Genomic DNA, 22,913 nt, shown 5'->3' with positions numbered 1-22,913 from the left:
ACATTCATACTATTAATATGAATTAGTATAACATACTCTTAACAGTCACGAATTAAGATTCAAAACAAATGCAGTACCTGCTATATAGTATGTGATTTCGGACGCAACGTAATTGTCTGTGGATATCATACAAATGAATGAATACTAGTGCCATAAACTGAATCCATTTGTTGATTTATTTTCCTCACAAAAGAAGCTTATTCAGCGTGCCGAAGTCTCCCCTCCATTGACATCCATTCAAAAAATGGCCTCTGGTCTGCTTGCCTGTGTACCGCTGCATCACATTCTTCTTTTTTTCCTTCTTATTTCTGATAACCTTGGAGGCTTGGCTTAAAGCAGCTTTGACTTCATGTACTCAACTATCGCAGATTTAATTGCGTAGCAGAGGGGGAGGGACTATCAGACTCCAATGGTGAATGACAAAATATTATAACATTCATACACTAGACGGTAGAGTACTTGGTACATAGTATAAGTGTATACTCCGTCATTTGGGACACAACTACCGTCTTATGTAATGGGGATTTTGCCAGTATGAAGGTTATGCCAGTAGATGGCGACACATGACACAAGTGTCTTTATGGTTGAAAAAGTAATGAATCTTTCACTAAACCGATTCGGTGAAAAACATTGATTCATTCAGGGACACAATCAATGACTATTGAGATTTAGGCAATATAGCGATTAAACTTTACCTCATGTAAACACAATACTTCGATCAAATTGATGTGATTAAGCTCATAATTGTAACCAAAATCGTAGTTAATATGGGGGGTATGGTGATTTAAATCACAATAAACAGGCATGTAAACACGAATCGCATCTATTCCACTTTGAAAAAGTGTGCATGTGCTTGTGACGTAAATATACGGAGGACGTTGTCATGCACAGATTCATAAACAGCGGTAAAGGCATCCGATTTTTTGGATTGCTGAATAAGTTCACGTTGACAACATTGCACGACATAAATATATTTCAGTATATTGATGGTCGAAAACAATGAAATTAAGACATTTTTAGCTGTGTCACCAATAAACCCCATACATCCAGAAATGTGTTTTGTATTTGACATAAGCTGATTAAAATAGTGGCCAGTAACACACCTACTGTGAGTTCATAATTTGTGCTGTGCATTGGGGTATGTGAATAATGGTGGTTAAAAGAAAATTCTTCGTGGATAATCAGAATAAAGAATATTTGAAAGGCATTTGTCTTGACACTTCAAAACACACATCTCCGTATTAGTTGTGAGGAATTGGTGCTGGATCACACATGACCTAACCTAGTCAACATAGAGAATGCCAGAAATGTGAGCTCAACACATGATCGCCAGTGTCTGTCTAACCCAAGCACACCTTGTTCCAGAAATAGTTTAGCAGGGAACATTTAAACACAATAGGCAATATTTGCTCCAGAATGCTAAGTAATATATTTAAAATTCATATCTATTCTTTGATAGCACAAAGAATGGTAGTCATAAATTATGTTTAGATTATCATGAGATAAGTTTGGACTTTGTATAGTTTTACTTTCATCTTTTATTTTTATTAAGCAGCTATATGCATCCCTGAAAATAAACTATTTTAAATCTTGACTTGAGGCAGATTTTATCTTCTGTTTGCTGCAATCACAACCAAGATTAATCATCTGACTGGCATTCAGATCAGATGCTAATTGTGGCATTGATTGAATTGACAACAGCTCAAAGCACATTGTGAAAGTTACTTTGCCACAAGGATTTAAAGATAGGCCTATATAAATAGTGTTGTCATCTCATACTGACTTGTGTCACACATACAAGTTATTTCATTCAGTTTTTAGACAATATTCAAAACACAATTTAAACAACCTTCTAGAATGGATATTTAAGCTCAGATTTGTTATACTTAATTTTACAATCCTATTACTGCTTGTAGGCTACAATAAATCTGAACAAAATGTTCACGGGGGATCAAATAATCACAATAGCTCTGTGTCTCTATCAAGTGTCATATTGGGAGAGTCACAGAATATGACCAATAATAAAGACAGGAGGAAACGCCCCTTCAGGTTTGATAAGTGCTTTGAAATAGCTTTGGGAAGTGCGATTCATTTTAGAGAGTCGATTCGTTCGAACAAGCTGGTCCGTTGAGTCATCGCTCGAAGCGCTTATCACTGTGTGTGTTTTTAAGTTGCATAAATTCTAATTATATTGTGTGTGCAAGTCTAAATGTTCCAGTTTGATTAAATGACTCTGTGTATGTGTGTGTGTGTGTGTGTGTGTGTGTGTGTGTGTGTGTGTGTTTACCAAGTAGGCTATTAACCTACCTTTTCTGATGTTATGTTGATCACGGTTCATTTAGTTTTCTCACAGAAAGTTCACACCAAGAAGTTCGATAACTATAAAGATAACATTCTGGTAATTAAAAGCGCGCGCTGCAGTTTTGTCATTGGCTGATTGTCAATGTTTTATCGTTAAAAAGCTGGAAAAATCGTTCTGAAAGTGATTCCAACGAAACCGTTCCTCTGTGTAATTATAGCTGTCGTGTGCCCTTCCATGTTTTCTTAGAATTAGTAACGATTATTAAAACGTAATAGTTATCGTGTCCAATTGACCGGCATTTAGAGTTCAGTGATTCATGAATCCTTCTTAAATTGATTCGATCAAATCATTAAAAAGAGTCGGTTCAGGTTCAAAAGAACAATTCGTCCGCGAATCGGACAGCACGACATGGAAACCGCGCTAGGGTTCACTTCAGTTCAGTCTGCCTGGATGCGCGTTGACATGGACGCTGTTCCTTCTGCTCCGAGACTGAGAAAACACGGGGAATTCTGCAAGTACTGACATAGATAAGAGAGATTACAGCGATATCTGTTCGTGTATGTTTAACGAGAAGTCATTAAAGAATTTATAGTTTCAAATATCAAAATTAGTCTATGTGCCACCCGGATCCGGACGGGTTTCATTCTCAGTTCCCGAACTGAATCACCGAGACACATGGGTGGGAATCTCGGATGCCACCGGTCCATTCCCAAGGACCCCACGGATTTCTGCCAGGGCAAACGCAAGTTCAGCGCGGCATGCAACTTCAGCCACATACTAGTGAATCAGGAGCGGCTGAACATCAACACCGCTACCGAGGAGGAGCTCATGACTTTGCCGGGCGTGAACCGCGGGGTGGCTCAGAATATCGTGGAGTACCGGGAATGCATCGGCGGATTCAAGAAAGTAGAAGACCTGGCGTTAGTCAGTGGAGTAGGTGCAACTAAACTAGAGGCGATTAAACTAGAGATCTGCGTGTCGAGCAAGAACAGCTCGTCTAATCACTCTCCTTCATCTCTGCGCAAAGAGCACGAGCACCTGCCGTGCACCGGCGTGAACATAAACACGGCCACGCCGCCGCAGCTCATGAGCGTCCGCGGCATCACCGAGAAAATCGCCAAGAACGTCGTTGAGTTCCGATCCGTGCACGGCCCGTTCAGAAGCATCGAAGACCTGGTCAAAGTGGCCAACATAAATTCATCGTTGCTGGACAGGATCCGTTTCCAGGTATTCGTGGAGCGCTCCAGGACTCCTTCCACGAACACGAACGGAGGGTTCACGCACCCGAGCCCCACGTCCTTCAGTGTTCGCAGCGATGAGATGGACGTTCCGCTCGGAGGACCGCCGCTCGTCACATCTGTCCGGCCCTGCGTGGAGCCTCCAGCGGGCACGCGTGATGGAAAGCCCGTGGTGCGAGTGGCCACCTGGAACCTGCAGCGCTGCTCCAGTGAGAAGGCCAACAACCCTGGGGTCAAAGAGGTCGTCTGTATGACCCTACTAGAAAATGAGTGAGTAAACTATTAAGTTGCAACACTAATGCCTTTTTAGACAAGTAATACCACCATATTTGACACTATACCCTAGTATTAAAAGTACCTTTAAGAGTCAAGATACCATATTATTTTTGTACCATCGTATCATATTTTGACACTCTACCATGGCATTACCTTGTGGGTAATCGGGCATGTTCCATGGTAATATCATGTTTTTGGATGTACCATCCAAATACATTTGACTTGGAGTACACTCATATTACCATGTTTTCGGACATGCACAATGTGTTTGGACATGGTCTATGTTTAAAAAAAATTTTTTATTTTTTTTATTAAGGCTACCATTAAGTACCATGTAAACAACATGGTACATGAGTATGGTAATCATTCAGTCCAGTGGTTACATATTAAAGGACCATGATATTACTATCTGATACCATCACTGCACCGTGGTAGCATCACAGTACTTCTTTGTAAAGGTATTTGGACTTTTAACTAGGGATGTCCCGATCAATTTTTTGTGCCTCCGTTCCGTGTCATTAGGCTACATTATGTAGCCTACATTCAATTTATTAAAATCTGTATAAAAATCAATCAATCAATCAATCTATATCTATATATATATATATATACACACACACACACACACACACACACACACACACACACACACAATTGATTTATGTATTACTATATATTACTATATATTGGAAAAAATAGAAATTTGGTTAATTTAATTTATTCAGTGATAATTTCTGAAGTCACATTCAAAGTAACCAACCAGGAAAACAAAAAAGAAAAATTAATGTTTGCTTTCTTCTTTTTTTGCATGTGCATTTGCACTGTATGATCTGAAAACTAAATTGTGAAGTGTTACGACCTCTGATGATTTCTTTATTCTCAAATCACATACTTTGTTTTTTTGCAAGTAAAGAAGAAACAGTGTGTCAGGTTATTGCTGTACTGTAGTGGATTTAGGCAGTCCAGCTGGCTTGTGTTGCAGTGCTGGATCACATGCAGTGCTAGGCACTGAGGTCTTTAGTGGATGTTCATGGTAATCTGACTGCACGTTAGAATTCAGCACTGCCCATGTTTTATTGTGTTGATAGATTCTAGAAGATAAATGTTTGTACTGCTGGTTGTTTTATGGTCCATGGCATGCACACACACACACATACTGTAGGCTAATTCACTCAGGGTGTTGCTGAGGTACATGCCCTCATTCTTGTCATGACTCTGGGAAGGTTGTTATATAATCTTTTGTGTGTGTGTGTTGAAGGGGTTTGAAATAGTAGTAGTACCGGCAGGGAGAGTATAGTGTTAGTGTTATGAATTACATCAGTGCTGAAAGCTGTGAACTGTTACAGCAATGAATAATGCAACCGCCCCTATAATAAAGCAGTGATTCTCAACCAAGGGGCTAATGTAATATATTCAAAATGCATTTGGAAAGTTTTGATTGTGCTTTGTTTCATTAATAAATTAAATAATTAGTTCTGATTGTTAATGTTTGTTTATTTTCTTTTTAAACAAAGAAATCAAAATGTGAGAAAATTGTGTAGATAACAATCATGGTAGCAAAACGTATGTGCTACTTGACTACATAAGCAACTATCAGTTATTTTTTTGCAATGTTGATATCATTAACTAAAACTATTAAAGGGGTCATGACATGGATTTTTCTAATTTAATAAGTTCCTTGATTTTCACTTATTATGTTAATAGTTTTTTGCACAAAAATACAAATATATTTGTGGAAATTGTCTGTCTGAGGGGGCTTTTACACTGTGTCTCCTTTAAGTCTTGTCAGTAAATGGCCACTATCCCGAACCAGGACACCATTAAAAATAAACCATCCACTTATGTGATGCTGGTATCCTTCTGAAATGAGCAAATAAGCTGTTTAAACATCGAACGTTTCATTTTACGCTTCATTTTTGTCTTCCTTTGTCCTCTTGTCAGCAGACTCAAGCACATGGAGTGCGTCAGAAAGTGAACAGACATCTGTATACTGTATCCATCCAGTGTAGACAGTGTCAGTAATTGTAATTGGTTCTATTTGCTTTTGATGAGACGCGACGCTCGCATCCTGTGTAGACAGCCATCAGGTGACTGAACTCCAGTGGCCGGGGCCTATGGTGCAATGATATAAAACTATTGTCTTGCACCGGAGGCAGGCATATGCAAATGTATTTGCCTGTGTGACGTCACTAATCACACAATATCCAAACAAGTTGTTTTTGGAGCTTGATTAAATAAACACTTGGTTTATAACAAGAAGGATGTTTTAAGCTATGAAACTTGCAGGATGTTTTAATGTTACAAAGACCTCTTATATGTCAAAAGTTCAAAGTTTTTAAAAAGGATTTGATTTGTCATGTCATAACCCCTTTAAAATGTTTTCGGTAATTGAAATAAAATACAAATATTAGATGAAAAACTTAAGTCAAAACCTAAATGAAAATTAGAAATAAAGCAATTGAAATAAATGAATAAAAATAAATGAAAGCCAAATAGAAATAAAAAAAACAACGTAAACTAATAAAAAGTACATAACGATAAAGCACCAAATTAAAATAAAAACCAAAAATATAAGAATAAAACCTCATTCAAACTATTAATAAATACAATAGTTAAATAATACTGAAATAACAGTGTGATGAAGAGGTATATGGGCTTTACACATACATAGGGCAAAAAATGTTGGGAAACTCTGTTCTACAGAACCTGATTCTACCACACAAGGTCATATGCAGATACATAACTAGTTATTGCTGTGTTAGAATTTTTTTTTTTTTTTTTTTGATGCACCAGCATATTGCGGCATTTAAAAACTCGTCAGCTTGCAAAACTGCAACAAGAATCTCTCAAGGTTGGTTTATCACTGTTGATTGACTTAGGTTTTGGTGGAGCAAACTTACAAACTCCATCTTTTGAGAACTCACATGGATTGTAATGTCAATAAAACTGTATACAAAATTCAGTTGGATCCAAACAAACCTTGAATAGGAAATGACTACTTTCCCGAAACCCTAAATCAAATGTCCTATCAGATGTTTATTTCTGCAGAAACCACAGTCGCTCCCTCCACTGCACACATGACTCTGGGTAACCCTGAGCTGAGATCAGCCACTTTTCTGCTGTCTGGGAAAATCCAGGTCTCTAGTGAGATGATTGGAGGGAGAAGACATGAGATTTAACATGAATTGGAATAAATATTGATACCAATAGTAATGATTTACAGCAAAAGTGTCTGTTGATAACTATACGTTCTAGTGTATGAAATCCCTTGAGAAACTTGAGAATATATAGGCTACAACCTCTCTGGTGCTTTGACCTATTGACTAAATAACCATGAAAACTCACTTTACTGTCTGATTGGATTTGGGGAAGGCCTTTTGAACGGATAAGTGAAGGTCATAAGAGATGTCATGAGTTTTCGAGCCATTGCCCAAAATATTACATAAAATGGTCAAATATTCTCCACAATTGTTTGGCTGCAAAGACAATGCTGACTCGCCATCTCCTATTGTGGATACTCCTATAGAGAGAAATGCATGTTTCATACAGATTACATAATCAGAAAATATCTGTTTTCGACTTGGTTCATTTAAAAGTAGACATTTCAATATGTCTATTGACATATTAGCCGCTTTCCGACCGGAGGAACCTTTTCACAGTTCCTAGAACTATTGGCTAAAGTACCCGGATGTTGGCGTGTTCGCACCGCAGGAACTAGGAACGATTTTAGTTCTAGGAACTCCATTTGGAGGAACTAATTTAGGTCCTACTTCAGAGTAGGGTCTAAACCAGCACTATAGGAACTGCCCGTGACGTTAGTGTACGCTGATTGACCGAACGCACGCGGAACACCAGAACCCGCCAATTTTAAAACAGCTATAATGTAAACACACAGATTATAGCCTATATATTTACTCCATAAACTAACTATACAAACATGGAAAACAGTGATAGATGGGTCTCTAAACCTTTATGCTGAAGAGAAAATCCAACGCAACTTTGAGGGGACCAAGCCAAACATGATTATGTTTATCTGCCCAGCTAGCAACACTGGACATCAACCACACGGCATAGGCTAATAACCTTTTTTTTCATATACTGTCTACTTTCTATAACAGTTCTATCTAATAAGATATTAAACAGTACTGTTAGACAGATCGCTAACTAATAAACACAGAGAATGCGAGCATTGTTTGCTCTGGCGTTCTCAGCGCCGCCAAGATAAAGGTCCGTCGCGCCGTCAAAATAAAAGTCACCGTGCTTGCGTCACTCCCTTACCCCTCCTACCAGTTCCTATGGTCACTTGGCCAGTGCGAACGCAAACAGCAAAACCGAGTTTGGGGGAGAGTATTTCTTAGAACTGTTTAGAAGTGGACAGTTCCTAGAACTAAGTTCCTGTAACTACTTGGTCGGAAAGCGGCTATTGTCTGTGTGGCAAATATACGCTGAGTTTTGGTTCATTTTTGTGACGCTCCAGTACTCGAAGGCCGAGGCAGCAGAAAGTGCACTCTGTTTGTTTTCTTTATTTTACAAAAGCTCAAAGTTTTGTTGTTATTGTAAGTGTGCACAAAAGTAGACCCTTTACAGTTTCAAATGTTGTCTTACTCTTATGACCAAAAATGGAGTATTTTAAAGGGGGGGTGAAATGCTCATTTTCACTCAATCTCCTGTTAATCTTGAGTACCTATAGAGTAATATTGCATCCTTCATATCTCCAAAAAGTATTTTGTTTTATTATATTAATAACAGAAAGATAGGCTGTACCGAGTCTTTCCGGAAAAAAACGAGCGGCTGGAGGCGGGCCCTGTGGGCGAAGCTTAGCTGTGCTAACGCGCCGAGATAGTGACAACACACAGAGACATTTGTTCAGTTCAACAGTTTTACTCACCGTCCGGTTCCAACGCACGACCGCGAATCTTTATCATTGCGACTGCTCGATCCTAAGCATTAGACGATCTGCAAATCCGTCGATCTGGGCTTTGTTTATAAAACAATCATCGTCGAAATGCAGGGAACAAACAGTCTTACACAACTCTGTTTATGCTCAGGAAAACAAACTCCATCCACGGGTTCCTTAATGCTGGGTTCTTTGGGAATCTGTGCAGGGTTGTCTTGCCCTGGCAACCAAAAACACACTTCTTTGGTGACACTGACTTCCCAAAAGCCGGGCAGGGCGCTTTGATGGCGAACTGCTTTCGCTCTCTTGCTCTGGTCTAAGAGTGCGCGCGCGGCCGCGATCTTACCGGAGAAGTGCCCTTAGGACCCATATAAGGAAATTCCGTTACATCTGACGTCACACATACCCATACTCGAAAAAAACTTTCCGAAACTTGTGACAAACCGGAAGGAGTATTTTTGGAACAAAAATACTCCTTCAAACGTACAACTTAGTTTTTGAAACTTTGTCCATGTTTAGCATGGGAATCCAACTCTTTACCAGTGTAAAAAACTCAGTATGCATGAAATAGCATTTCACCCCCCCTTTAAGTTATTTCCGTTGTTATCAGGAAAAAATTGCAAGTGATCACGCTGGCACCTCGGGGTTAGTCTGCATAAATTCTTGATATTTGAAAAACGCTGTTTGGAAGTTAGTCGGACCGACACACGAACAAACAACAACAAACGTGTGCAGCCAATCAGCATTAGGAGGCGGATGACGGTGGAGGAGAGAGAACGAGCAAGAGAGAGATTTGAAGAAAGACTGGAGAAATAGAGATGAGACACAATACAGAAGAGAAAAGCTCAGAAGAAATCACTGGAAAATTAAGGGTTATGACTGGGCAAGATTGAGCTTTAGGACCCGCGTTAATATTAGAAAGCTTTCCAGTGCTGGAGAGAGCTAAGTGGGAAGGCCTGAAAACAGACATGGATGTTGCTGTGATTCGGGTCCACACGCGAGTAACACTGAGTTTGAGTGTCATTATTTGTCTGGAGCTGCTGTGCTGTTGGCAACTAACAACGAACTCTTGTTTGTAATTAACATTGTGTGCTGTACATTCATTTTTTTTGTGCTTCCTTGTCATTTGTTCATCACCTGCGCTTTATTTTTCATGAAGCATTATTTTGTTGCGCTTCTGCTATAATAGATGGCGGCGAGGTTCGAGACCGACTCAGAGCAGGGCGTTTAGGATTGGAAGGTGAGTTTTTGAGGCGGAGCAATGAAGAGATGGGTGTGTGTTTGGGTTGATTTCAAATATCAACATGACCAACAGTGTTTTTGAAATTTTGCTTACCCCTCCTTTAATATTAATAAGATATTATTAATAAACGTAAGCAGCAATCGCCATTTTAGAATGATTTCTAAAGGATTATGTTTCACTGAAGTCTGAAGAATTGGCTGATGAAAATTTTGCTTTGCCACCACAGAAATAAATTGCATTTAAAATGTATTAAAATAGAAAACATTTAATTCAAATTAGATTTCTCGCCCATTTTGTCACATTGCGTAGAAAAGTAATAGCCTAACTCTTCTCAACAAGCTGCATGATTTGCAATATCATTCATGTTCATAGCCAACTGGCACCAAAGCTTAATACTTTAAGTTATGTGTAAACATCTCAGACAAACATCTAGGAGTCACTGCAGGTCACCCAATGCCACCCGTCTCCAGTCATCACAACTGAGTCAGCCGCCAGTGTGCTCACCACTGCTGTGTAACACAACAAACTCCTTTAGCTACTTATCGGGTCTCCGTTTTGGGTTGTTTTTGTAAATTAAACTCTATCTGGTAGACTGATCTGTTATCAGGGTAAATGACACATTAAAACCCACAGTGCTTGAAATACTGGAAAAAAAATAGTCTCTTAAACACACAGGGTGGAGGGAAGCCATCAGACTGCTTGATCAGAGGTTACTAAAGTTTGTTAAAAAAAGTACGCAGAGACGGCCTGTAGTAACCTCACTGTAAACGAACCAAGCCAAACAATGTGACTCATCTGACTAATCTGTCAACTTACTTTCTGAGTGTGGTACACGTCACGTGTTTAGTCTCCATGGTGCTGTACTACATTATGATGACCTATCTACAAAAAGACAGTTTCAGATCTCTAATCTCATGTCCTGAATATGTAATTGTGGTTTTACTGGAATATCAGACTGAAAATGAAAGCTTTAGCATAAGTTCTGCTGGGAAGACTCAATTACTACGTCACTTATTGCCTTCACTTCTATCCAATCATATTCTTATGCTCACTGTATAAAAGCACGGTACTTACACATGTTTGAGTTCGCAGATACTGAAGCGACAATTACCCCCATCCTCCCCACCACCACCAGGATGGTCCCGTCCATACCTCCCAGGGGGGTCGGCTGCGCCCCTGCCTTCATCTTTAGGCAGGAATTGCAGATCAGATACTCTCGGATTATGCACTATGGACGGGACCTACGCCAAATGACTTTGTAGATTATCAGCTTGCTGAGCTGTCAATAAATGTATGGTTTATTGAAATAACTCTCCCGAGTCTTTCTGGTAGAACTATATTTATTGGCGCAAAAGAGTGGTGCTTGCCTGTTCAAAAGCTCCTCATTTGACTTAATTATGCTTCCCACTCTCTTTCAATTTTCTTTTCTTTTTTTTTCTTCTGACATTATTCTGCTTTGTAACTATTTTTTATTTTTGAAAGCAGAATCTATCAGCGGGGTCCAAATACACCCGGTACTCTGTACTACCAAAATGCTGGTACCGGCAACATTTTTTTTTTTTTTCTTTTTTTTTTTTTACCAACTGGTACCTGTAGTACCAGAACATTTGACAACCCTAAAGGTCCTTGTCGCATGCGTTTTTTCGTATTCGTGATTCGGTGGCTTTGAATTGTCAAAACACCAATCAAAATGCTTGCTACAGATGCGAAAAACGCAGAAAATTTAACCTGATCCAATTTTTGTTATGACGGACGAAAATTTCGGATGCGAATTTTGGACTCAGTGTGCAAGGGCCTTAATTCAGGTACAGAAATACTACAGAAATGTAAATAAAGTAATCAATGGAAGTAAAATAACCCATGAATAAATTAAATACAGTTTAATCCTTACAACTAAAGTTACAAAAGTTATTCAGTCAAGAGCGGTGAGTGATTTTCTCTTTGTCTTTTGTTGTTTTATTAACATTATTGGCACAGACAACAGCAGGTATATTAGGCTGCTGCCACTTTAAGAGCTTTAAAAAATCGTTTTTACGTGAATGCTCACCAAGTCGGACATTTTGACATAATCTTGTGAGTATGTTTAAGTGCAATAATGTGTGAAAAAGAACTCAATTTGGTACTCGCAAGCTGTTTGAGAGGCGGCTTTATGTGCGGCTACTAAATGTTTTGAAATCAATTGCAAGTGAGAGTGAAATTACATCTCGCATAGTTTTCAAATTACTGATTTGATCTGACAATCTGTGCATTTTAATGCTCTCATTCAACCTACCACCCTATAGTGAATAAATGTTTGCGGGAATTTCCTGCGTTATAAGTGCGGAACCTGCGGGAATTAGTCAAATTATGCGCAATACCCACAATCCTGCACCAAAATTCAGGCACTGCCCTGCTACACTACACAGGATGTTGAGTGTGACAGTCAGTTTTGCAAGAGCTTTCATTTTTATTGCTAAATAAATTGGGTTTCGAAAGGTTTCCTTGCAACAAAAACAAGGTGTTGACATGTAGGTTGTGGAGAGTTTGACGAGAGTGAGAAACTGTGTGAAAGAAGCAGTTGCTGTTGATTTATTTCCAAGACTGACCTCAGGGTCACACACGCGGTTGGATCAAAGTCATCATTTTCAATTATCTGGAAACCTTTCCATTTTTGCTGACACAAAACAGCTTAGCAGCATTATTATAAAAACATGTACTGGAAGTTGCACAATGTGACAGGATGTGTAGACCTATTTGTTGGTGTGTGTGTGTGTGTGTGTGTGTGTGCATCATAGGACTTTTTCCACGCTTTTCCTTTAGTGCTGTAATGAACTGCCAAACACGTTAGGAACTGCAGACTCACCAGTTACATTTTGACAGAGTTGAACCTTGTCTGAGTCGTGCTCTTATTGATTGAACTGTCACTACTGTTGTATTAGCACTGAGCAGTTTATTTGCAGTTAGTTTGTTATACTTGAAGTCTTGAGAGTGGTCTATAATACCTGGAGAAACTGAAAGCTATCCATTAACATTACATTACCATTCTTTCTCAATGGCAGTTGCTCGACTGGTATAGGAACCCTTGGAAAAATTCGATTTGGAATCTGCCGTCTTTCCCATACAGGATTTGGAGTCAATCACCTGACGCAGAAATACCATGTGACTAATCACTTTAGAGCCTCAGTAAAAAATAAAGTCATTACTGACTGATTGGTGGGTTTATCTGACAGATTATACAACACAAATAGGTCGCCGTTGAAAGCGACTAGTGGTCTCTCAATTTTTTAGAATGTCTCTGGGTTTACCCAAGTCTGCTGAGTTTTGGTTTGAGGTTTTATGTTGTACAGCTTTACATACTGTACACTTGAAATAGCATCGTACTGTTTTATTAGGACCAGGCTGTTGCGCTGTATCCTGCACATCCACGGGTAACCTTTGACCCGGTCTATAACATGCAAAAATTTGAGGAACAGTGTTGTTTGCTCATGTGAAAATATGCTAATTTGTCAATATATGTAAATAAAGACTCAAGAAAACCGAAGAATGTGTTGGAAGGTTTGGATGACAAACTGGCCAAACAAGACCAGCTCAGAACCAGTGTCATTTAGTATTATTTATATATTATATTTATAAAAAATTAAAAATAAATAATGTTTCAGTTACATTTTAGTAATTTTGTTATGAGCATTTGTCATTTGTAATTTAGTTTTTGTTTTTTCATTTATTTAACATTTTTATTTTGGTAGTTTTAGCACTTCAACTTTTTAAGAAATGAAATTGTATTCACCAAAAGCAACAGTTCAAACTTTTAAGTTTTTAAGTTTATAAATATTTTATTTCAATTAACAAAATAATATTATTATTATTTTTCAGAACTGGGACTGCATCTACAAGAGAACCTTCTTTTCATCTTTATTTAAATAAGAATCTGAGTAGTTTTACATGACCATGTGCCACCCACTCTCAGACCTTTTTGAATGGAATGAGATGAGTTTAGCTTCTGTGCCTTCTATGTAAACACCTTCTTTGCATGTGAATTTGTGAAATGAGAAACAATGCCTTCCGAACTTCCCATTTCCTCCTTATTACGTCACTTCGACTGAATGGGGAAAGATGCTGGCCAGCAAACAGCCACTGCATGCTGTCAGAATGAAATCCAATAACTTTGGAACAAGATGTTTTTGCATGTAGTTTAACAAATGCTGTTTTTAGACTGAGGAATATTTAAGAAAAAGATATGCAACTCTTACTGAATAGATATTAGATTCTTCTGTTTTACAGGTGACCAATTATACCAACAGAGAAGGTCTTTTACAATGTTTTGCGCAGATCTATCTCTGCAAATGCTTGTTTAACAGATTTTATCATCATAAGAACTGCAACTCATTGATACATTTTATTTGCTTAAGAGGAATAGTTTACCATTAACTGTGTAACTTGCTTTGTGTGCCAACGTGTCCGCATGATGTCATACACGTGCACGTCAGATTGTGCACTTATGGCGCTCTATTGCACTTTTCCAAGTAGGAAACTGGAAATTCGGACTCTCTGACTCTCTAGAATGACTCTCTGACTCTCCACAAACAAGATGAAGGATTATGTGAGGGAACAAAAGACTCAACTGGCATGGAAAGAGAATATATTGTAGATTATCATACAGTAATACAGCCCAAGTTAAGCAGAGGAGTAACATGAATCAGTAGCCCACTGGGGTTTGACCTCTGCAGTGAAACACACTATTGGTTATCCACCAGTAAACACCACCATGTTCTCCATTATCTGGCTAAAATCTCATGAATCTGTTTGACAGTGTGATGTAATTGTGATTACATTGAATGAGAGGTTTGGCAGCATAATTTCATCAAATTTTTTTTTTTTTTTTTTTTTTAAATAAAACTAAATGATTTTAGGTGAAAGGAACATTGCCATGGTAGTACTTTGTAATGATGTTATATACATTAACATTATTTAATGCAATAACTAACATGAATAGCTAACTAAAGATAAACAGTACCTTTACAACATTCATTAATCTTGGTTATTGTCAATATACATATGATATACTTTTGTTCATAATACATTAATTAACTTGAAATGTTAAAAATGAACTCTTTTTAATTAATCTAGACTAATAAATGCTGCAAAACTATTTGTTACTGTAGTTCATGATCCATGAATCTTTAACAGTGTAGCAAATTATTTTAAATGAACAATTCTGAGGAAAAAATAAAATGCTAAATGCATGGATTTTTGTTTTGTAACGTGGCTGTATTTGGCTGAAAAGGTACACCAATCCTATATTATCAACAGACAAGTAATGACATGAAACAAACAATTGTGTTGTGCAAACAAAAATCAAATTATTTTACTAAATCAAAAATAATTGAATTCATACTGTAGGCATTCACTCCCTCCTCAATCAGAGTCGTATAGACCGTAAAAAAAAGTTTATGCCGTTTATGCCTTGTACACTTGATGCTTCATGATCATTGAAAATGTCTTCTAGGTTGGTTATATAATCATTTTACTGCTTAATGTCCATCAATGTTTATGAGATTTAGGAGATTTTATTAGTATTATTTTATGAGTGAGCAGCTGCTTTGTTTTCAATGTTAAAGTTTATTGATCCGAGTTTTGATAACTGGTCAAGGTTTGAAAAGATCATAGTTTTTATAACACACATAAATACCAAATAATCAAATGAAAAACACACACACACACACTCACACTCACACTCACAAACACACACAAACACAGTGTGCTCACCTATGAAGGCAACTGGGTGTTGTCTGTCTGACTGTTTGTTCTCAAAACAGGATCTGAGTTATCAGCTCCAGCATAGGCTGGAAAATAAAGATGGACTCTCTCCTGCCGTATTGCTTTATTTTCTTTTTCTTGATCAGTCACTGCAACTGTACTTGTACTCTAGACCAGGACAATTTTAGGAGAGTATTATTATCAGAGTATTATTATCAGATAAAGCATGCTGTAATTTACAGTGGTGGATTGTTAAGAAGTATTTTGTCTGTTACTGTACTTAAGTACATTTTTCAAGTATCTGTACTTTATCTGAGTATTTTTATTTAGGGAAACTTTTACTTCACTACATTCCAAAGCATAATATTGTACTTTTTATCAATTACATCTGCTTAGTTTTGAACTGAAGAAATCGTCACCCGTTCAGTTATGCGATAGTCTGAATCGTAAACGAGCTGATTCTTTTAATTGAATCGGTTCTCAAATTGATTCATTCATGAATTGCACCGATCCGATGTCATCCGTTCTCGATTCAGCAACTCACTGATTCAATTATCTGTTCAGAGTGAGTCTCCAGTTAACAATTCACTGAATTCACAAATCTGACTTAAAATGAGGCAAGATCCCTGGACCTTGAGTGCGCGCCACTGATGCCGGGAAAAGTAAGTTACTAATGCAGATTTTTAGAATTTATTTGTAACTGAAAATCATTTACGTCACGACTGTCAATTGTTTGTGAACTAAATCTGCTGTAAAAGAGCGATATGTTTAAGCTCACTGTATGAAATGCTTGAATGTGCACATGTCCACATTTGTGTATAACTGAATGGGGTTTTAGATTAAAAAAAAAAAAATCACAAGGCGGTATTACTGATGTATTTCATGCCGTTAAATAAAACGTAAAATATTTTTAACTTGTGATAACCACAGACCTTATTTAAGACCTTATGCTGACTTCATAAGTTGCGATTGGAACACTGTTTTAACATTGAAAAAATGTAACGCTTCAGCTTTAGGATAAATGTTGCACTTGTGTTTGACTATATAATGAATTGCTGTGGCAGTGAATGCAGTGAACTCTGGGAAAGCCTGCAGGAGTGTTCCGTGCCTCCTGACAGTACAGTATAATTGATTTGTGTTTATAGTTGGTCTCTGAGCTCTTTCTAGTTCATGTCAACTTTGTAGCTCCAATTTGAAGTTTTAAATGGCTCCAGTGTAGATAAACATCCCTGTAGAGACAGGGACCTCAGAAAAGGTTTAAATGAAGTTATGCACTGCAGTTATATCCGTTGGAATAAAACGGACAATGAATGTGTAGGCTATGTCTTATAAATCTGACCTGCATGTCATTCATATTGTGAGTCTGGTGTCAGTGGACCTGAATCGTGTGTGCGTGCCCGATTCTTGGGTATATCCACCATGAGCCGAATTCCAGTCTGTCTTGCCATCTGCTCATGAATATTCATGAGTGGTAGGCAAAGCAGTTATAGTGAATGAAGTGGGAATAAATTAAAGCTAAAAATAAAGACAAAAAAAACACCCTAAAATTAAAATGGAAACATAAAAATGTATTCAAAATATTGATAAATGCTATATAAGTGCATAATTAATACTAAAATAACACTGTCCTGGGCAAATTCTCAGAAAGGCTTTAAAAAAATCACAAGGCAGTATTACTGATGTATTTTATGCCATAGAATAAAACGTGCTAAAATGCAACTTGTTTCTGGGTTTTGGCCTTAAAATATGTCTATATGCTGATATAGAAATACATTTTATGCTGACTGCATAAGTTGCAATTGGAACAGTATTATAACATTGAAAAAATGAAACACTTCTTTAGGTAAAAATATAACAAAAGTGCAGTTAAAGGCCGAAGTTTGTCCTGGAAGTGCTGTCTAATCCATATGGCATGAAAAAAAACAAAAAAACATGACGTTCTCACAGATTCCCACAATTTTAATTTTGGCCTCACCAATTTCGCATATACATGTGTCTTCATTTTTTGTGTGTGTGACAGTTTATAATATGCCATCTTAACTTCCAACACTTGTTTAATGAAAAGCACAGCTTTAACAGTTTTTGCTTGTGTGTTTGAGTAATTATTACTGGAATATTCACAGAACCATCTGCTGTTTGCTGTATTAAATTGTTTGAGCAATAACCAGGAGAATTACCTTCGTAAACAAACGGCTCAGTGGTTATTAGGGCTGTAAACATCAACACTGCTTCCAGAGCTTTGTCATTACCTCCATTGTCGTCACCTTGAGTTTATTCTTGTGTTTGCAACATATAACATATATATAACTTATGCTGAAGGGATCCGGCGCACAGCAGGAGGTAAAAGTGCTAGCCTGCGGATTTAAATGATGCAGTTGAAGACGTTATTGATCTGTTTGTGGGGGGTGGGGTGGGGGGGGTGTATTCAAGGTTTGTATTCAAGGTTTCACCAAACCTTGAATACATGCAATCTATTCTTATTGTTAATTTGTTTGATTAAATTTTCAATTATGTTGATATGCTAGTGGTCTCACATGCCTTGTTTTTCTCTCCCTCTCTCCAGCATTAACCTGCTAGCGGTTCAAGACTTGGCCGATCGGGAGGCTCTAGACAAGGTAGTGTTACAATTTAACAGACAACACACACCTCTTCCTTTTATCACAACATTCCGAGGTCATTAATTCTCCGATAATAACCATCGTCAAAAGCAACTCTGTATAAAGACACTCGTCTGGGTATTTCTCGTATCACACTGCAGAAGCGCTCTCTCTCTCTCTCTCTCTCTCTCTCTCTCTCTCTCTCTCTCTCTCTCGTTTTATTCAAACACAGCTGGTGTATTTTGCGGCCCAGTAGCCTAATATCAACTGAATTTACTGTAAAATAAAACTAGAGGACTTTTGTGCACTGTAATGGATTATAAGATAATAAACAAGTTAGATTTTAAAACCTTTTCTTCGCAAATCTGTATTTCATGCCCCAATCTTTATTAATACTTGTTGGTTTGTCTTGGCTCATAGCTTATAGGAACTTCTTTTTTCTTTCGTGGAAGCTTGCATTTATTGAGCTGGTAAAATATTTAAACTCATATCAATATTTTGTGTCCATATACTTACTTATGTGGCAAGTAGCCATGTAATAAGCAGGATAATGTCCATCTAACTGGTTGTTATTGCAAAATTTGAGACTCCTGCTGGGGGTTTATTTTACGATAACAACTGGCTGGATGTACATTATCCCTTACGTATACACTTTTGTTGAAGCTATCAGCCCGCATTATTTAATTTACTTAAAAAATAAGTTGTTTAACAGCGGAATTCCTGGGGAAGAACTACATTACCCATGATTTTGCCGAGAATTCTTATCCAATCAACGAATTGTGACGCCAAATCACGCCAAAATAGATCTCAGGATCTGTCCCCTCCCATGAAGCACTGTCGAAAAAAGTAAAGAAAATCATGTATGTAAATCCAATGTTTATATGTTCTTTTTGTTCAATTTTCAAAAAGACCAGCATGACCATGTACACAAATAGCTATGTGTGTTGTGTGTGTTTGAGGTCTTCTCCGCAGTCTCTGATGCTGGGAATAGACTAGTAAAGTAGGTTAGTAGAGCAGCAGTTTGTCAGTGAGAGGACAACGGCAAAGTCAACCAATATTTCTCCCATATCCTCTTTCACTGCAGACTTGAGATGTTCTTACTCTCCTACTTGTCTTTCTTGGGCACATCATGTTTATTTGGTGTGGCATAATGGGAAGCTCAGGGCTGGTGTTTGGAAGGTTGCTGGTTCAATCCCAGCAGTGTGTGAGCTATGACCTGATCACCATTGCGCCCTTGAGGTCCAGGCTAAATATTCATGCAAGAGGTGTACACACTGACAGCGATTGTCAATGACAATGTGACCTGAAATAATTATTTTTCAAAAAGAGTGGGTGGTTTAAGACAACATGAGTGACCTTTAGCTATGCCGCAAAGCTGAGTTCAACTTCATGTAAATGCACAGTAATTTGTATCAATTGTTGTGACAATAAGAGACTGTAAAAATTGGTTAACGGTAAGATCCCTTACTCTATATGAAAAACTGTAATATATCTGATGGGACATTTCATGTCATTTTACAGTAAATCACTGTTAAATGTACAGTTTTTGGAAGTTAAAAAGAACCATGTCATCTTATATTTTACAGTAAATAAAACGTAATGTGACATTCCCAGCACGCTCTGTTACACTACATTTGTTGGTTTTTCAATTAGCTAATTAGCTTTTAGATATAAGTTATGTGGATTATGGATTTATGTTACATTTTATGTTGTTAAATTAATGTTTATTGCTTTATTTTAGTGTTACATGTGTCCATGATAGTGTTTTGTATTTATGTGCATGACACTGTGAAAGCACCTTCTATATATATGTATATTAGTATTTACCTCGGAAAAGCTACTTATGATGAACGTTGAACTTTGATTCATCATGTGACTTTCTTTTTTACCAAGGTGGATGTCAATATATTATAAAGGTTTACAAAAACAGATTTTAGTCATTGGATATTAGCATAATTTCAGTTAAATATAGATATCTAACAATAAATATCTGGCAACCACAACTTATGTTTTTTTTTTTTTCATGGAATTCATGGATTGTACTGTAGAATTCTTTGGATAAAAGTGTCTGGTAATGAACTACTTACTCAATTCTCTGTTTGCAGTCTTTATGTTGGTTCCTTCCCCTTGAGGTCATTCTTGATACCGTTACTGTGTTACTGGGAGTCATATGGGCCATGAATGACTGATTTTAACAGCGCTACTGTCTGCTGGTGTTATGCCGCAGTGAACCCGAAGTGCCGTTCTTTCCTCCACACTGCTTTTGCAAGTGCTGACTGGACAGACCAAGATGGGAAGGCATGCTTATTTGACTTTTGGCTCAGAATGAAATGACATCGTGTTCTGAATGTCTCTCTGGACTCCGGCTTAGTCTGAGATTAACTCCGTTTAGACAACGTCTGGAATTCCATCATTCCCTAAATGATATTCATGGAATCCTGACACTTCTAATTAATATTATGACTTCAAAGACAGCATATTATCTTAATTTTAATTGATTTGTCACATTTTTAAAAACGTTGAGCGGAAAGTAGTAGATTAACCCCAATTTCCTTTGCTGACATATTTCATATTGAAACAGTAAGTTGGGCTTGTATTTGTATTAATAGCCAGTGGCCTAGTTTTAGGACACATCCCCAGCAAAATCATCATTTTGTTACAGCTATTGCTAGTCAGTTGTGGGTGGTATGATGGTAGGGACATTTGTATTTTTTTATAGTGCGTTTTATATGCGCAAGCAGATTTCAACAATATATTCGGTCTGTTTTCCTTGAAGAGGAAATGGTAAAACCTGTGATGTAATGCAAATAGCAACAGATCTTTTCTTCCTTATTGTGACGCCCATCTGAGTGTAACATATTATCCAAAAAGAAAAAAATATAGGCCAAGACTTGGTTTTATTAAAATCAGTTTGAAGGAATGATTCAATGACTCGCTCATAAATACTTCACTGTTTTCATTACTGAATGAATCTGCGTTTTTGAACAAATCTCTTCAATGAATGATGCAATAAAATAATACTTTTTTTTTAAACCGCTTGATTTGTATAACACTTTATACAATACAGATTGTACAATACAATCGTTATTTAGTTAAAGCAAACTACATGATTGCAGAAGTCCAGCATAAGTCACCAGAGAGAAGTCTGTCCTTTCATGAAGTTATATTTTAATTAAAAATTACATAAAAAAAAAAAAAAAAAATGAAACATGCATTGTGGGATAAGATTAAGGGGCCGTTTACACAACATAGTTTTCAACTAAAATTGAAAAAATTGTGTGTGTTTTGGCTGTTCATTTACACGATAACTGCGTTTTGCGGGGCCTGAAAATGCAAACTTGAAAACAGGCTTCAAAATGCAAGTTTTTGAAAATGATACCATCATCACTGTGTAAACTACAAATCGTGAATTTTTGAAAACACTGACGTCATGCGCATGTGTGTTATGTGTTCAGTCTACAGGTGCATCGTTTTTCTTTACAAAGTGACATCGCCAACTACTGGTTTGGCAGCATAATAAAACATTTTAGTTGTCATCTGTACACAAAAAACGCAATGGAAAAACCTTTCTGTTTTTAGTACATCGTTGTCGTGTAAACATGCCCTAATAATAACATGAATTTAGAAAATAGAGTGAATTTCATGTCTATTGTTGGTCTGGTGAATTTTTATTTTGAGTACACTGGCATATATATCTCCATAAAGCTAATAGACATGGACAAAAAGCCACGACACTTGAACTTAGATTTGAAGAACACGGAGAGAGAGTTGTGCTGTTTGTTTATAGCTTGTCTTGGTTTCCATGGAGTTTGTGGTTTAGCTGTTGCTCTGCTATAATGCATATTTCCACTGAGCTCGTCAGAACCAAAGCGACTTCCCTTAGACACCAGAGCTGTGCGTCACCATTGAGTTTATTAGCGGGCAAAATAACCCAGACCTCTTGTTAAAGAACCTCTCGAAAGGACAATAAAGTCACTCCCTCTACCATCTCCTCCTCATCTTGCTAAATTTCTGTTTGTGTCACCCCCAGAGCACAATAATACATTGCATGCTCTCATGGAAATTGTCAGTCATTCGCCTAGTGAAGCTAAGCGTTCTTTGTGTTTGCCACATACATGTATCTGTTAAGTGAGCAACTAACAGTTAAGTCTTATGGCTCATGTCACTCCTTCAGTGTAAATCTGTTTAATCAATAATACATGTAAATGTAGTTGGTGTGTGTGTGCGCGTGTGTGTGTGTGTGGCTCTCTGAGTAATAGATGCATATTATGATACCAATCTATTAATTGTTATCAGCAAAAAACTCATATACCACATTTACTGAAAAAAGATCCAGATTATAAATATATTCTGTACAATATTAAAATGTATTGATCTTAATAGTTAAATCAAACTCTAAAGTATGCAACATGGCCCACCTTTCAGTGTCCCTTTGTTTTAGAAGTTTCTGATTTATTAAAAAAAAGAAATTTAAAGGAGAGTCTATAATATAAACTTCTAAGTCATAAACCGAACTAACCAGCTCTTAAATGAATAACAGCTGATTCATTAATACTTCACTTGTTTCATTACTGGATCAATCAGCGTTTTTGAATGAATCTCTTTAATGAATGATTCAATGATA

General features: G+C 37.4%; 1 protein-coding gene across 1 annotated transcript in view; it reads left to right on the top strand.

The window, feature by feature from the left end:
• Positions 1-2,736: 2,736 nt before the first annotated feature.
• eepd1 (endonuclease/exonuclease/phosphatase family domain containing 1) overlaps positions 2,737-22,913 on the top strand; it is a 28,571-nt gene continuing 8,394 nt past the window's right edge. The window contains exons 1-2 of the mRNA XM_079880083.1: positions 2,737-3,810; positions 18,256-18,307. Of these exons, the coding sequence (XP_079736209.1) occupies positions 2,978-3,810; positions 18,256-18,307 (885 nt within the window). The 5' untranslated portion in view covers positions 2,737-2,977. The remainder of the gene's footprint in view (positions 3,811-18,255; positions 18,308-22,913) is intronic.

The sequence above is a fragment of the Squalius cephalus genome, assembly GCF_949319135.1.
Source record: "Squalius cephalus genome assembly, chromosome: 8".
Taxonomy (NCBI): Eukaryota; Metazoa; Chordata; class Actinopteri; order Cypriniformes; family Leuciscidae; genus Squalius; species Squalius cephalus.
This window is presented reverse-complemented; position numbering and strand designations above follow the sequence as displayed.